The sequence below is a fragment of the Triticum aestivum genome, chromosome 4A, assembly GCF_018294505.1.
Source record: "Triticum aestivum cultivar Chinese Spring chromosome 4A, IWGSC CS RefSeq v2.1, whole genome shotgun sequence".
Classification (NCBI taxonomy): domain Eukaryota; kingdom Viridiplantae; phylum Streptophyta; class Magnoliopsida; order Poales; family Poaceae; genus Triticum; species Triticum aestivum.
The window spans coordinates 663,699,155-663,716,049 of record NC_057803.1 but is presented as its reverse complement, the minus strand read 5'-3'; the positions used below and the strand labels follow the sequence as shown (position 1 = coordinate 663,716,049).

The 16,895-nt window shown below is 44.9% G+C and overlaps 1 protein-coding gene across 1 annotated transcript; it reads left to right on the top strand.

Moving 5' to 3' along the window:
- The first annotated feature begins 842 nt into the window (after positions 1–842).
- Positions 843–3,322, top strand: LOC123087956 (L-type lectin-domain containing receptor kinase SIT2). Its single transcript, XM_044510072.1, has 2 exons — positions 843–3,021; positions 3,170–3,322. The coding sequence occupies exon 1, from the start codon at positions 1,016–1,018 to the stop codon at positions 3,014–3,016; it is 2,001 nt and encodes a 666-aa protein (XP_044366007.1). The 5' UTR covers positions 843–1,015; the 3' UTR covers positions 3,017–3,021; positions 3,170–3,322.
- The last annotated feature ends 13,573 nt before the right edge of the window (positions 3,323–16,895 follow it).

The window sequence follows — 16,895 nt, the reverse complement described above, 5'->3', positions numbered from 1 at the left end:
GTCGCTCGTCTGCAGCAGTGTGATTGGGGTTTTCTTGAGAGAAAAAGACGCCAGGGATGGAAGAAAGGGGATCTCGTCGGTGCGTACGTCGTCTGATTTGTACTAAATCAGGTGGTCAGGGACCGATCGGCCAAAATTTCGGCCGGTGCGCCGGCTCCTATCAATGCCCTATATACAACAGGTCATAGGAAACATGGAAAACTCCAATCTGATCATCTCGTCTGTCACCGTACGGCAAAGTCTAGTAGAAGAACTCGTCTTCGTCTCCCGCCGGTCCACGTACGCGTCTGCTGGAGAATGACAACTGCGTGTTTGCATTCTCACGCAAAGTCACCCAATTGATACGGAAATTAGTCTCAGTAATAAGTAGTACTATTATCTAGACCCAATTCCACCCATTGCTTTCAGTAGGTAAGTTCGTTGAATGAGCGACCAAGCCCCGCTAGCCACACCACACCATTGATTTTTATTCACCCACCATTGATCCCGTGACATAACCATGCCTTTCAGTAGACACTGGCAAGAGAGTTTTCTCTTGATAACTCCCGATAAGTAACATAAACAGAGGATTTACTATTACACTGTTTTGACCGGAAAATTGTCTTTTTTAAAAAGAAGTCAAAGGGTGATTTTATTTTTGTGAATTTACCTCACAAGTATAATAGAAGGTCAAGTTTATTTCAAAAATATTTTCAGATTTTTTTGAATTTTTTGAATTGCTAATTTATTTTTCATATACGGTGTATATACACCCAGGAACCAAACGTTCCCGTCCCGAATTAGTCTCTCTCAGTATACTAGACTCGATGCCTTTCAGTCGGTAGGTTCGTGGAACGAGCGACCATTGATTTTTATTCCCCCACCATTGATCCCGTGACATAACCATGCCTTTCAGTACACATTGGCAAGAGAGAGTTTTCGCTTGATAACTCCCAAGAAGTACACAAACAAAGAGACAGAGGCTTTCTTGCGCCACCGCAACGTCCGATCGAGCAAGCAAACGGATGCACAAGCCATGCCTCTCCAGCTCTTCCACTTGGCCACCCTGTTCCTTCTCCTCGCGGCCACCGTCTGTGCCGACGACGGTCGGCAGTTCGCCTACAATGGCTTTGCGGGCAGGAGCCTCGACCTCGACGGCGCGGCCGAGGTCACGCCCAGCGGCCTCCTCATGCTGACCAATGGCACTATCCAGCAGAAAGGCCACGCCTTCCACCCGTCCCCGGTGCCGCTCCGCGCCGCGCGCTCCTTCTCGACGGCCTTCGTCTTCGCCATCTTCGGGCAGTACATTGACCTCAGCAGCCCCGGCATGGCCTTCTTCGTCACCACGTCCAAGGAGGTGCTCGCCACCGCGCTGCCGGGCCAGTTCCTCGGCCTCCTCAACGCCACCAACAACACCAACCCCAACGCCCACATCTTCGCCGTGGAGCTCGACACCCTCCTCAACTCCGAGTGCCGGGACATGAATAGCAACCACGTCGGCGTCGACGTCGACAGCATGGTGTCGCGAGCATCCGCCGACGCCGGCTACTACGACGACGCCACGGGCCGGTTCCAGAACCTGAGCCTGATCAGCAGGCAGGCGATGCAGGTCTGGGTGGACTACGATGGCGCGGCAGCCGAGATCACGGTGACCATGGCTCCCCTGGGCGTCGCCAGGCCCAAGACGCCCCTGCTGCGGACCGCCGTGAACCTCTCGGCCGTGGTGCAGCACCAGGACACGGCGTACGTCGGGTTCTCGTCGGCCACCGGAATCCTCTTTGCGCGCCACTTCGTCGTCGGTTGGAGCTTCGCGCTGGACGGGCCGGCGCCGACGCTGAACATCTCCTCCTTGCCCGCCCTGCCGCCCACCGGGCCCAAGCCACGGTCCAGGGTGCTGGAGATCGTGCTGCCCATAGCGTCGGCGACGGTGGTTCTGGCCGTCGGCATCGCCGCTTACATCTTAGTCCGACGGCGACTCAGGTACGCGGAGGTCCGGGAGGACTGGGAGGTCGCCTTCGGACCCCAGCCCTTCTCCTACAAGGACCTGTACCAGGCGACCAAGGGGTTCAGCGAGACCAACCTCCTCGGCGCGGGAGGCTTTGGAAGCGTCTACAAGGGCGTGCTCCGCAAGCCCGACATGGACACGGAGGTGGCCGTCAAGCGGGTGTCGCACCAGTCGAGGCAGGGGATGAAGGAGTTCGTCGCGGAGGTCGCGAGCATGCGCCGGCTGCACCACCGCAACCTCGTGCAGCTGCTCGGCTATTGCCGGCGAAAGGGGGAGCTTCTCTTGGTCTACGATCACATGCCAAATGGCAGCCTAGACAAATACCTCCATGATCCCAGCCCTGGCAAGGCTACATTGGAGTGGCCTCAGAGGTTGCACATCATCAGGGGAGTGGCTTCAGGGTTATCCTACCTCCATGAGGGTTGGGAGCAGATCGTCATCCATCGAGACGTCAAGGCAAGCAACGTGCTCTTGGATGGCGAGATGAACGGGCGGCTAGGGGATTTCGGCCTAGCAAGGCTCTACGACCATGGGTCCGATGCGCGGACCACACACGTGGTCGGCACCATGGGCTACCTAGCCCCTGAACTAGGACACACCGGCAAGGCAACCCCGGCTACCGATGTCTTCGCCTTCGGTGCGTTCCTCCTGGAGGTCACCTGTGGGCGGAGGCCGATCGAGGAAGACGAGGAAAACAACCGCGTCATGCTCGTGGACTGGGTTGCCGAACATTGGCGTCAGGGTTGCATCACTAAGGCGGCAGACATTAGGATGCCAAACAGCTTGGGTCTTGACCAGGTCTCTCTAGTCCTAAAACTCGGGCTTTTGTGCTCCCATCCTTTGCCCAACGCAAGGCCAACCATACGACAAGTCATGCAGTACCTCGATGGCGACATGCCCCTCCCGGAGTTTTCACCAGAGTACCTCGGCTCAACCATGCTGGAGCAGATGTACAGCGCGGAGTTTTTTAACAAGAATGCAATGTCATACGTGTCATTGGGTGTCATTTCCGATCTCTCCGGAGGAAGGTGACAAAGGTGAATGCCGTGCCAAAATAACTGATGAGTTGGACTTCTAATACTTGTATATCCCTGTAAGACGTAACTAGCACTACTTAGTAGAAGTTTGTTTGATGTTTTGATATTTAATTTTGAATGATTGTAATGGTTTACTTTCTTTTTGCAGATGCATCTTTATAACAAACAGGTGTATCATGCATGCTACCTGCTTATGATAGGCGTTTCTTAACAGATTCATGTTTATGCATAGTAGATGTGCATGTATTAGTACTTCTTGTATGTTTCCAGTGAGATCAGGACTCTTTTCAATAGAATATTTTCTTTGTCGCTAGCAATGTGCTACCTATCAGATCAGAACTTTGAATCCCTTACTTTTCTACGTTCCTACTTTGATTTCAACATCTGACGAGGACTATTTCATTTATCTATTTTGATTGATGTTAATATGTTGCCTCAAACAATGATCGTTCGTCAACAGTACTAGAGCTATGACTTTTAGCCACTACATAAGGTGGTTGGTTGCTAAAAGTCCAAACATGATTACTACCAACACTACTTGGTCTCTTCATGGCGGCTATAGCATAGTCTCTACAGATATTTGGGGACCACCATTGTGATTACTAGTCATATCAATAGCTACCGACTACAGCTTGCTGAGACTAAGTGAAAGCAATAGCTACTACCAAGCAAATGGTGGTGAAGACCAAGCGACACTTGGTAGCTTAGCCACCATGCACATGTTTGGTGACCAGATAGACATATTGCAAGAAATGAATGGTTGGTGACTAAAAATTTAAACCGTGCAATGTTCAATGAGGGATCTCCGGCCTCCCTCCTCAAAGGGCTCGGTTCCTTATGCACCCTCACGGCTTGATTCATTTGGAAACATCGCAACGCTGTCATCTTCGACGGATTGCATCCTTCTACTACAGTTCTAGTTCACATCATTCAGTACGAGACCTGCTGCTGGACCAAGGCTGGTGCTAAAGGGTTGGACATGTGTACTTCAAAAAAAAAGGGTTGGACATGTTGCTCCCTCTAAATCACTAGACTGTAATTGGGCTGAGCAACCCCTCTTCTTCTGCTCCCTGTTGAATTTACATGGCATTAGCTGTGTACGCTAATGGATTTCCAACCAACCTGTAAAGTTTTTTCTTTCTATCAATGCAATGATATGCTACTCAGTGTATTCGTTAAAAATAGACAGCTTTGAAACATAACATACTTACAAGCATTGGTGACTAAAGTCATGAAAAACATATTAAAATATTGTTATCATATACACACTGACATTTGCACCATGCGAGAAATCTTACAATTACAGACATCCACGTCACATATAGACAAATTGGAGTTATGCCCCAAAAATTAACAATTTTGTAATATATTACATCTTTTTCTTTCCCCTCTCGCAAGAAAACTAGGGAAAACCTTCCTCCCTTCTATTTCGCCGGCGAGCCCGTGGATTCGCCACCCCTCCGCCTGTCGCTCCAGCGGCCGGTGCTGAGATTCTGATCAAGGAAGACGAGGGGAACAACCATGTCATGCTTGTGGACTGCGTTGCCGAACATTGGCGTCAGGGTTGCATCACTAAGTCGGCAGACATTAGGATGCCAAGCTTTAGTCTTGACCATGACTCTCTAGTGCTTGAACTCGGGCTTCGGTGCTCCCATCCTTTGCCCAATGCAAGGCCAACCATACGGCTAGTCGCACAGTACCTCGACGGCGACGTGCCGCTCCCAGAGTTTTCACCAGAGTACCTAGGCTCAACCATGTTGGAGCTGATGTATAGTGCGGAGGTCATCTCCGATCTCTCCGGAGGAAGGTGACAAAGGTGCATGACGTGGCAAAATATTTGAGTTGGACTTCTAATACTTGTGTATCCTTTTAAGACATAACTGTCACCACTTTGTAGAAGATTGTTTGATGTTTTGATATTTAATTTCGAATGATTGTAATGGTTTGCTCTCTTTTCATACAGATCTGTCTTTATAACAAACAGGTGTATCATGCTACCTGCTTATGATACATGTTTCTTAACTGATTCATGTTTATCCATGGTAGATGTGCATGTATTAGTACTTCTTGTACGTTTCTAGTGAGATCGGGACTCTTTTCAATAGAATATTTTCTTTGTCGCTAGCGATGTGTTACCTATCAGATCAGAACTTTGAATCCCTTACTTTCTATGTTCCTACTTTGATTTCAACATCTGACGAGGACTATTTCATTTATCTATTTTGATTGATGTTAATATGTTGTATCAAGCAATGATCGTTCATCAACACTACTAGAGCTATGACTTTTGACCACTATATAAGGTGGTTGGTTGCTAAAAGTCCAAACGTGGTTACTACCAACACTACTTGGTCTCTTCATGGCGGCTATAGCATAGTCTCTACAGATATTTGGGGACCACCATTGTGATTACTTTGAAACTAAAAGTCATATCAATAGCTACTGACTACAGCTTGGTGAGACTATGTGAAAGCAATAGCTGCGCAGCAAATGGTGGTGACTAATACTCCCTCCGTCCGCGAATAAGTGTACATCTAGCTTTTGTTCTATGTCAAAGTTTTAAAATTTTAACCAATTTTCTAAAAAATAGTAGTAACATATATGACATCAAATTGATATATTATCAGAATACATTTCATGATGAATCTAGTGATACTAATTTGAAGTCATCAATGCTTTTACTTTTTCCTAAAAAGGTGGTCAAAGTTTTAAATCTTTGACTTAAAACAAAAGCTAGAAGTACACTTATTCGCGGACGGAGGGAGTAGCTCCGAGCTGTGACCAAGGGGCACTTGGTAGCTTAGCCACCATGCACATGTTCGGTGACTAGACAGACATCTTGCAAGAAATGAATGCTTGGTGACTAGAAATTTAAACCGTGCAATGTTCAATGAGGGGTCTCCGGCCTCCCTCCGCAGAGGGCTCGGTTCCTTATGCACCCTCACGGTTTGGTTCATCTGGAAACACCACAACACTTTCATCTTCAACGGATTGCATCCTTTTACTACAGTTCTAGTTTGCACTATCCAGGATGAGACCTGCTGCTGGACCAAGGCTGGTGCTAAAGGGTTGGACGCATTGCTCCCTGTAAATCACTAGACTGTATTTGGGCCGAGCAACACCTCTTCTTCTGCTCCCTGTTGGATTTACATGGCATCAGCTGTGTACGCTAATGGATCTCCAACCAACCATATAATGTTCTTTCCTTCTATCAATGCAATGATGCGCTGCTCAGCGTATTCGCAAAAAAATAGACAACTTTGAAACAGAACATACTTATAACCCTTGGTGACTAAAGTCTTGACAAACATATTAAAATAGCATTACAATACACACACTGATATTTGCACCATGTGAGAAATCTTACAATTACAGACATCCACATCACATGTAGACGAATTGGAGTTATGCCCCTGAAATTAATAATTTTGTAATATATTACAACCTTTTCTTTCCCCTCTGGCAAGGCGACTAGGGAAAGCCTTCGTCCCTTCAATTCCGCCTGTGAGCCCGTGGATTCGCCACCCCTCCGCCTGCCGCTCCGGCGGTCGGTGGCTGGGAGGTTATTCTTGGTGCCTCGGCTTAAATAGATAGGAATTTTAGTCTTCGTAAGGGCGGTGCGGCGGGCGGCGCTTCTTCTTCGAGTCAGTCTTCCGGACTCCAATTCTCCTCAAGTTCGTTCGTCGGGACGGATTAGACGGAGCTCCGGCGAAGATTCCTCCCAGCTCCTTAAAGCGGCGAGATTAGGGTTTCTCAACGTGCGTACGCAATGGTGAGATTTGGTGTCAGCTTCTTCATATCGGTTTAAGGATTCAACAAAGACGACCGCGGCTCCGGGACGCCGGTCCTTAGGGGCACGTGCACAAGGACTTCCTAGGTGTCATCGACAGGATAGGCTGTCTCCGGTATAGCAGCGGTGGCAACGTCGCGTCAGCGACTCGTTCTGGCGACGACAATAGTCATTCGGTTGTTCATTGACCTTGATGTAAATTTTATTATGTCCACAAAAAAGTATTAACAATTTTGTAGAGAGAACGCAGAATAAATTGGACTAGATTCATTTCTGCTAGATAAAAAACTGCAAGATATTTCATCAATGGTGAACAGCTATAGTAGTTGTCCTCTTGCAGGCAGCATCAAAAGATCAACGCGTGTTTTCTATGACCTGCCATGCATCGTTTTCTTACCATGCCCACGCACTGACAGCGAGCTCACCCAGCAGTGCAGGGCACGGCGACCGCCCAGCTCACATGATATACTAGTAAACAAGATTTGTTTTTATTTTTGAAACAGGAGACGGGCCCCGAAGGACTCTACTACTATCTCCGTTATGATTTATTAGTCCTCATCGTATTTAAGATCATATTTTAATCATGATTTTTTTGCGGGTTTAATCATGATTTTAATTAATATAAAATATAAGTCACACGTAGTAAAAACTATATCATCCGAAACTATGTTCAAATGGGAATACAACGATATAATTTTTCGTGACATGCATTGACACTTTGTTAGTTAATTTTATAGTCAAAATTTGACATAAAACACGAAGAAGACTTAAATCAGGATGGAGGTGCTATACTAAACAAGTCGAACGGGCAGTTGAAAAGGTGGAAATCTCTGATGGTAACAGCAAGCGATCGCAGAATTGTATGTGGCCTGCAAGGGTGCCGTATCATCTAAGCAAGACAATTTCGTATTCTTTTGCTGAAGGAGGACTAGTCTTATGCTGACATATTCAAGATCCATCCATAGCCGTTGGAGTAGCATATATAGTAGACCAGTACGTCCTTGTCATATCTGTATATCTGACTTTCAGCATGCTCAATGGCGCATTCATACACCAACTGCACAACCACCATCTGTGTTGTGCACAACCTGCACACCATTAAAGCCTGGCGCATGATCACAAACGAAGCAAATTTTGGTTAGCCTATGATTTGGTCATACTCCTGAGTTGTGTCCAAGCTTGGCGGCATAGGCCTGATTCCCGTTGGGATAGGGCTATGCCGACGGCCCCTGTCGGCAACATATGCGTCGGCGTACCCCGGGATGCCGTCGGCATAGATGCTATCCTGATGGCGTCCGTACATCTATGCCGACGGCCGGAGCCATCGGCAACGTTCCACGCCTAACGGTCGATGCAGGCGCCGCCGTCAAGTGCTGCCCAACCAGGAGGCGCCACGTGGTGGAGCTATGCCGACGACCTGGCCATCGTCATAGATTCAAATCGACGCTGACGGACTGGCCGCCGGCATAGTCCTGCCCCAGGAGCTACGAGTGAGCGACACGTGGCATCTATGCCGATGGCTCGGCCGTCGGCGTAGATTTAAAACTACGCCGACGGCTCGGCATAGATGCCACGTGTCGCTCACTGGTAGCTCGCACCACTCCTATGCCAACGGCTAAGCCGTCGGCGTAGTTTTTGTCTGTTTTCCTTTTTCTTTTGTTTTGTTTCAAATCAATTCAATTCAAGTCATATCAAATAGCAGTTATATAGCAGAAATAGACCCTCACAACACCAGTGTCACAGCCAAAACAACACCACCATCAAGAGCATGATAAATATAGAAAACCACATAAGCATATAAGGACCACCACCATCACATCCTCACAACGAGCAACATAAGCATCTAGCTAAGAGCACAAGTCATCCGAAGCCGAAGTAGCAGAACATACACACAAGTCATAGATAAGCAACATAAGCCTATGAGCATAACATCCGAAGCCGAAATAGACTCTCACAATCGAAGTAGCTTAAGCGCCACTACGTCCACGACCACTGCCAAGGTCGTCACCGCCAGGTCCGCCAAAGCCGAGGTCCTCACTGCTACCCCCAGCGCTACCGCCACCGCCTTGGTGGATCGGAGTGACCGGGGTCCGTGAGTTGGGAGTGATGCCAAGACCGACACAACCACCAACGGTAGATCCATCGGTTCCCTTGGATGTTTGAAAAGACAAGTTAACACTACTAGGGAAAACCTTATACACAAAATCTTACCAGCAACGCGCTTGAAAATAAGGCGCTACTACTATTTAGCAGTAGCGCGTATCAACAAAACGCGCTGCTGAAATAAAAATAGCAGCAATGCGTCTGTGGTAAGCCGCGCTACTGCTATAGTTGCCACGACCTCACCCCCCAGTTATAGCAGTAGTGCCTTATTCTAAACCGCGTTACTGCTATTTATCATAGTAGTAGTGTGTATCCTAGAAAAGCGCTACTACTACGACTACCTCATCCAGATCCTCTCCACCTGTCTCTCCCCCTCCTCACTCACTCACTCTTCCTCTCTCACCGTACGTCGCCGTGCTCCACCCGTCGTTGCCGATTGTCGCTGTCCGAGAGCTCCTTCTCCTCCACTCCTTCGTCGACGCCCTAGGTGAGCTCCTCCCTCCCGCCTCCAGCTGCCCCCAGCCCTCTCCCTCCTCCTCCATGCACCGTCGGCCCTCCTCCCTCCTCCAGCCGCCGCCGGCCCTCCTCCCTCATCCTCCACCCACCACCGGCCCTCCCCCTCCTCCAGCCACCGCCGTCCCTCCTCCCCCCTCCTCCAGCCGCTGCTGGCCCTCCTCACTCCTCCTCCTGCTAGTTTATAGTTTGAATATATTCTAGTTTATAGTTTGTACTTTAGAGTTATAGTTTATACTTTATAGTTTATAGTTTCTATATTATAGTTTGTATTTACTACATTTAGTTGGTAAAAAATGTCCTCTACTTGTTATATTCTGAAATTAGGGCTTTTTCTAGGGTTCATAGTATATTTTGAAATATATTTCAGCATTCAAACTCTATGTTATGTGAAATTAAGGCAATTTTTGTATGGTTCAAGAAGTAGACAGTAGGTACAAAAATGAGGATAATAATGTTCTTAGGATTTAGGAAACAAATTGCAGACAGTTGAAATTTTTATTTGGAATCAAATTGGATATTTACTTGATAGCTCATGGAGTTTCACTAAGTCCTAAGATGACGATAATAATGTTTCTGTTTATATTTTGTTTTTTGCAGAAATCAAGGAGCCCCTGCATCATCCCTGTTGTCGTCCCCGACACCGACACCCCCCCCGACCTCGAGGTGAGACCAGCCGCCCCATGTTGTTAATTTAATTTAGGTATTTTAGGTGTTTAATCTTAGAATAATGTAGTATGAACCCTAGTTATGATTGAACCATGCTCAAAATGTAGGTCTTTAATTAGGTGTAGTTAATAGAATTTAGGCGTTTTAGGTGTATTTAACAGAATTCTAGGTTGATTCGTTTTGAACTGGACATGCCATATTTTGAACATGTCACATTTGTTGTTAATTTTTTAGTTAAAGCATTTATTCCTGCATCGACATCGACGATGCCTCTCCCGCATCCTCGTCGTCGACTCGGCGGAGGAGGCCTGCTTGATCAGAGGGCCATGTCCAGGACTGGGCTTCGCCGGGCTGGTACTGGGAGGTGCTACCTTCCGGGGGGGCGCAGCTTGGTGAGAAGCCAGCCCGTCATTGACCCAAACCTTGTTTAGTGGCGGTCGCGTGGGACACTCATGATGCAGAGGCTTTTGTCCCCCATGGAGGTGGTACGTCACCGTGTCAGCGAGGAGGACGAGCACGTCGGTCGCTACATGGTTGCGTTGGAGGGTAGGTTCGACAATACCTGACAGTTTTTCAGGCATCTCACTGGAGCTATGATCCTTTGATGGTTCCTTCTCTTTGGGTGTCCACTGCCAGCGCCGATACCCGTCGTTCGCTAGGGTTGTAGCTGTATTAGTGATGTTATATGTATGATACTATTCGAGATGTATTAGTGACAATATTCGACGATGTACGGACACAAGAGATGATTTAGTTTTACTTATTGAATGCATGCTAATTTGAACACTAATTTTGAAAATGTTTCAATTTTGCTTATTAGTGATAATATTCGACGATGTACGGAGCCCCTGCATCATCCCCGCCGTCGTCCCCAACACCGACCCCCTCCGACCTCGAGGTGACCATCAAGTTTGAATGCTCATATGATGTAGATATAAACCATTGAAATGCAATGACCATCAAGTTTGAATGGAAATAGGATATGTGCTTGCCCAAGTGGCCATGTTTGTAGGTAACACCTCCGAGTGGCCTATGTTTTGCCGGAGTGTTGATTAATTTCCGTTCCGGCAAATTTCAAGCGCTCGATGTGTCCTTTTTTAGCAAAGATCGTGCCAGATTTTTCCGTGAATTTTGGCATGACTTGTGCTAGAATATGTAGGAAATATCGAGTGGCCTAGATTTTCTAGAAAGATAATTAAACGCCATTTCAGGTTGACTTTAAGTCTGTTGAGGCTCCATACATGACAATCAAAAAATGAGTGAGGGAGAAAGTTTGCACAATACATGAGAGAGGAAGAATCCCGACTGTTGTCGTGGGGGTTGTTTCTCCTTCTTCTCCTTGTGCTAGACCTTTTTTATTGATGACCCACGAGTATAGGGGATCTATCGTAGTCCTTTCAATAAGTAAGAGTGTCGAACCCAACGAGGAGTAGAAGGAAATGACAAGCGGTTTTCAGTAACGTATTCTCTGCAAGCACTGAAATTATAGGTAACAGATAGTTTTGTGATAAGATAATTTGTAACGGATAACAAGTAATGAAAGTAAATAATGTGCAGCAAGGTGGCCCGATCCTTTTTGTAGCAAAGGACTGCCTGGACAATTTCTTATAATGAGAAAAGCGCTCCCGAGGACACATGGGAATTATCCTCAAGCTAGTTTCATCACACTCATATGATTCGCGTTCCTTACTTTGATAATTTGATATGTGGGTGGACCGGTGCTTGGGTGCTGCCCTTTCTTGGACAAGCATCCCACTTATGATTAACCCCTATTGCAAGCATCCGCAACTACAAAAGAAGTATTAAGGTAAACCTAACCATAGCATGAAACTAGTGGATCCAAATCAGCCCTTTACGAAGCAGCGCATAAACTAGGGTTTAAGATTCTGTCACTCTAGCAACCCATCATCTACTTATTACTTCCCAATGCCTTCCTCTAGGCCCAAATAATGGTGAAGTGTCATGTAGTCGACGTTCACATAACACCACTAGAGGAGAGACACCATACATCTCATCAAAATATTGAACGAATACCAAATTCACATGCCTACTAATAGCAATACTTCACCCATGTCCTCAGGAACAAACAGAACTACTCACAAAGCATATTCATGTTCATGATGAGAGGAGTATTAATATGCATTAAGGATCTGAACATATGATCTTCCACCAAGTAAACCAATTAGCATCAACTACAAGGAGTAATCAACACTACTAGCAACCCACAGGTACCAATTTGTGGTTTTGATACAAGATTGGATACAAGAGATGAACTAGGGTTTTGAGAGGAGATGGTTCTGGTGAAGATGTTTATGGATATTGACCCCCTCCCGATGAGAGGATCGTTGGTGATGACATTGGTGGTGATTTCCCCCTCCCGGGGGGAAGTTTCCCTGGCAGAACAGCTCTGCCGGAGCCCTAGATTGGTTTTGCCAAGGTTCCGCCTCGTGGCGGTGGAGTTTCGTCCCGTAAGCTTTCCTATGATTTTTGCCAGGGTAAGAGTCTTCATATAGCAGAAGATGGGCACCGAAGGGCCACCAGGGTCCCAGGAGACAGGGGGCGCGCCCCCACCCTCCTGGCTAGGTTGTGGGCCCCTCTGGTACTTTCTTTGCTCAATAATTCTTATTAATTCCCCAAAATGACTTTCGTGGAGTTTCCAAACTTTTGGAGCTATGCAGAATAGGTCTCCAATATTTGCTCCCTTTTCAGCCAGAATCCCAGCTGCCGGCATTCTCCCTCTTCATGATAAACCTTGTAAAATAAGAGAGAATAGCCATAAGTATTGTGACATAATGTGTAATAACAGCACATAATGCAATAAATATTGATATAAAAGCATGATGCAAAATGGACGTATCAACTCTCCCAAGCTTAGACCTCGCTTGTCCTCAAGCGGAGGCCGATATCGAAAAATATGACCACATGTTTAGAAATAGAGGTGTCGATAAAAATAAAATATGGACATGAGGGCATCATGATCATTCTAATAATAGCAACATATATAGATTTTGTCATATGATTTATTATGCTCAAGTAACAAATCTATTCACAATGTCAAGTATGGATCATAAACTTCATTGAAAACTAACAAACTATAATCTTAGTCATTGAAGCAATTGCAATTTATCATAACATCAGAAAGAGTCAAGAATAGAGCCTTTCAGCAAGTCCACATACTCAATTATTATATAGTCTTCTACAATTGCTAACACTCACGCAATACTTATGGTTATGGAGTTTTAATCGGACACTGAGAAAGATAGGGGCTTATAATTTCACCTCCCAACGTATTCACCTTTGGGTGATGTCAATGATAATAGTTCATGCTAACTTACATCCAATTGGATATATATATCAGGATCTTTCCAACACGAGGTGCTTGCCAAAGGATAAAATGAAAAAGGGAAAGGTGAAGATCACCTTGACTCTTGCATAAAGTAAAAGACATAAAGTAAAAGATAGGCCCTTCGCAGAGGGAAGCAGAGGTTCTCATGTGCTTTTAGGGTTGGATGCACAAAATCTTAATGCAAAAGAACCTCAGTTTATATTGCCACTTGTGATATGAACCTTTATTATGCAGTCCGTCGCTTTTATTACTTCCATATCACATGATCTTATAAAGCTTATTTTCTCCGCACTAATAAGTCACACATATTTAGAGAGCAATTTTTATTGCTTGTAACATGACAACTTACTTGAAGGATCTTACTCAATCCATAGGTGGGAATAGTGGACTCTCATGGCAAAACTAGGTTTAAGGATATTTGGAAGCACAAGTAGTATCTCTACTTGGTGCAAGGAATTTGGCTAGCTTGAGGGGGAAAGGCAAGCTCAACATGTTGGACGATCCATGACAATATACTTTAACTGAGATGTGAGAAAACATAAACCATTATGTTGTCTTCCTTTTCCAACATCAACTCTTTAGCATGTCATACTTAATGAGTGCTCACAATTATAAAACATGTCCAATATAGTATATTTATATGTGAAAACCTCTCTTTCTTTATTACTTCCTATTAATTGCAACGATGACCAAAACTAGGATTTTCAACTCTCAACAACTTCTATGCCTCATACTCTTTATATGTGAAGTCATTACTATCCATAAGATCAATATGAACTCTTTTATTCTTTTTGTTCTTTCTATTTTCTCAAGATTATAGCAAGATAGCAAAGCCCTTGACTCAACAGTAATCTTTATTATAGATAGCTCACGGACTCGATTACATAAAGGGATCACAAAGCAGAACTCAAAATTAATTCATACCAAAACTTTATTCTACTAGATCAAGATATTACTCAAAGGATCGAAGTAAGTAAAAACGGTAAAGATAGGAGTGTGATTGTGATATGATACCGGGGCACCTCCCCCAAGCTTGGCAGTTGCCAAGGGGAGTGCCCATACCCATGTAATTATGTCTCCTTCTTCAGAGTTGGTGTTGTGATCTTCTTGGCGATGATACCCCTTAGGATATGATTCTCCTCCTCGAGCTTATTGACTTATTGCTTGAGGTCCATGTTTTCCTTGCGGAGCTTGCCTGTTATGGCTAAAGCTCCTTTTACCCAAGGGTGCTGCATAGCTTCTGGAGAACAAGTGACACTCTTTTTCATATTTTCATAAGAAAGAAATGTAACATTGGAAGGGATGACCGAATTTGGAACAGCCGAGCTCTGTAGTTCCCCCATCATGAATCCTGCTTGGAAGCGGGAGGTAACTTCTTGATCTTCCTCCATGGCATCTATCCTTTTCAAGTCGGCCTCCATCTCATCCTCCATTGATGGTCCAAAGTGATAAGCATCGCTATTTGCTCCTGGACCTGGTGTCGGGTGAGACACCCGACTCTTCCCGACTGACTCTTGAGAAGACATCTTGCTCTAAATCTGCAACATGAACAGCTCAAAACAAAAATAGAGGATTTATGCGTGATACGGTGGTTAAAACCTTCGGAAGATTATATAATGAATTTACCGGCCAAAATGAGTAACGTACAAGAAAACGGAGTCCGGGGGACACATGAGGTGTCCACAAGACAGGGGGGCGCGCCCAGCAGGGGTGAGCGCGCCCTCCACCCTCGTGGAGGCCTCGTGTACTTCCCGGATTACTTCTTGCTTTCCAAAGTTCTTAAATATTCCAAAACAGGGAAAAATGCCATTAGAACTGTTTTGGAGTCGGTTTACTTACCGTACCACATACCTATTACTTTTCCGAGTCTGAAACGTTCTGCAAAGTGCCCTTATGTATTCCTCCGAGGTTATGGTTTCAATAATATTAGTTTCAACATTAATAGGATTACTTGAGATATAATGTTCGATTCTTTGACAGGTTCACCACCCTCGGACTTGTGCCCTCGAAGTTGTTGATTTTTATGGCACCGGAAAGATAGACCTCCTCGATAATGTAAGGACCTTCCCATTTAGAGAGAAGTTTTCCTGCAAAAAATCTTAAACGAGAGTTGAATAGCAACACATAAACACCTACGTTAAACTCACGCTTTTGTATTCTTTTATCATGCCATCTTTTAACTTTTTCTTTAAACAGCTTGGCATTTTCATAGGCTTGGGTTCTCCATTCATCAAGTGAGCTAATATAAAATAACATCTTCTCACCGGCAAGTTTGAAGTCATAGTTGATCTCTTTAATAGCCCAATATGCCTTATGTTCAAGTTCAAGAGGTAAGTGACACGATTTTCCATATACCATCTTATACAGAGACATACCCATAGGATTTTTATATGCAGTTCTATAGGCCCATAATGCATCATCAAGTTTCTTGGACCAATTCTTTCTAGATCTATTAACAGTTTTTTGCAAAATTATTTTGAGCTCTCTATTGCTCAATTCTACTTGACCACTAGACTGCGGGTGATAAGGAGGTGCAATTCTATGATTAACATCATACTTAGCAAGCATTTTACGGAAAGCACCATGAATAAAATGTGAACAACCATCAGTCATGAGATATCTAGGGACTCCAAACCTCGGAGAAATAACTTCTTTAAGCATCTTAATAGAGGTGTTATGATCAGCACTACTAGTTGGAATAGCTTCTACCCACTTAGTAACATAATCAACAACAACTAAAATATGCGTATAACCATTAGAGGCAGGAAAAGGTCCCATATAATCAAATCCCCAAATATCAAGTGGTTCAATAACAAGAGAATAATTCATAGGAATTTTTTGACGTCTGCTAATATTACCAATTCTTTAACATTCATCACAAGACAAGACAAACTTACGGGCATCTTTGAAGAGAGTGGGCCAATAAAAACCGGATTGCAATACCTTATGTGCAGTTCTGTCTCTAGCGTGGTGTCCTCCATATGGTTCAGAGTGACACTTGCATAGGATCTATTCATGTTCATGCTCAAGTACACAACGTCTAATAACACCATCTACTCCTTCCTTATAAAGGTGTGGGTCATCCCAGAAGTAATGTCTTAAATCATAAAAGAACTTTTTCTTTTGCTGGTATGTGAAACTAGGTGGTATGAATTTAGCAACAATGTAATTAGCATAATCAGCATACCATGGAGCAGTACGAGAAGCATTAATGACCGCTAATTGTTCATCAGGAAAGCTATCATCAATAGGTAGTGGGTCATCAAGAACATTCTCTAGCCTAGACAAGTTATGTGCAATGGGGTTCTCAGCTCCCTTTCTATCAACAATATGTAAATCAAATTCTTGAAGCAAGAGAACCCATCTAATAAGTCTAGGTTTAGCATCTTTCTTTTCCATAAGATATTTAATAGCAGCATGATCAGTGTGAATAGTAACTTTAGAATCAACAAT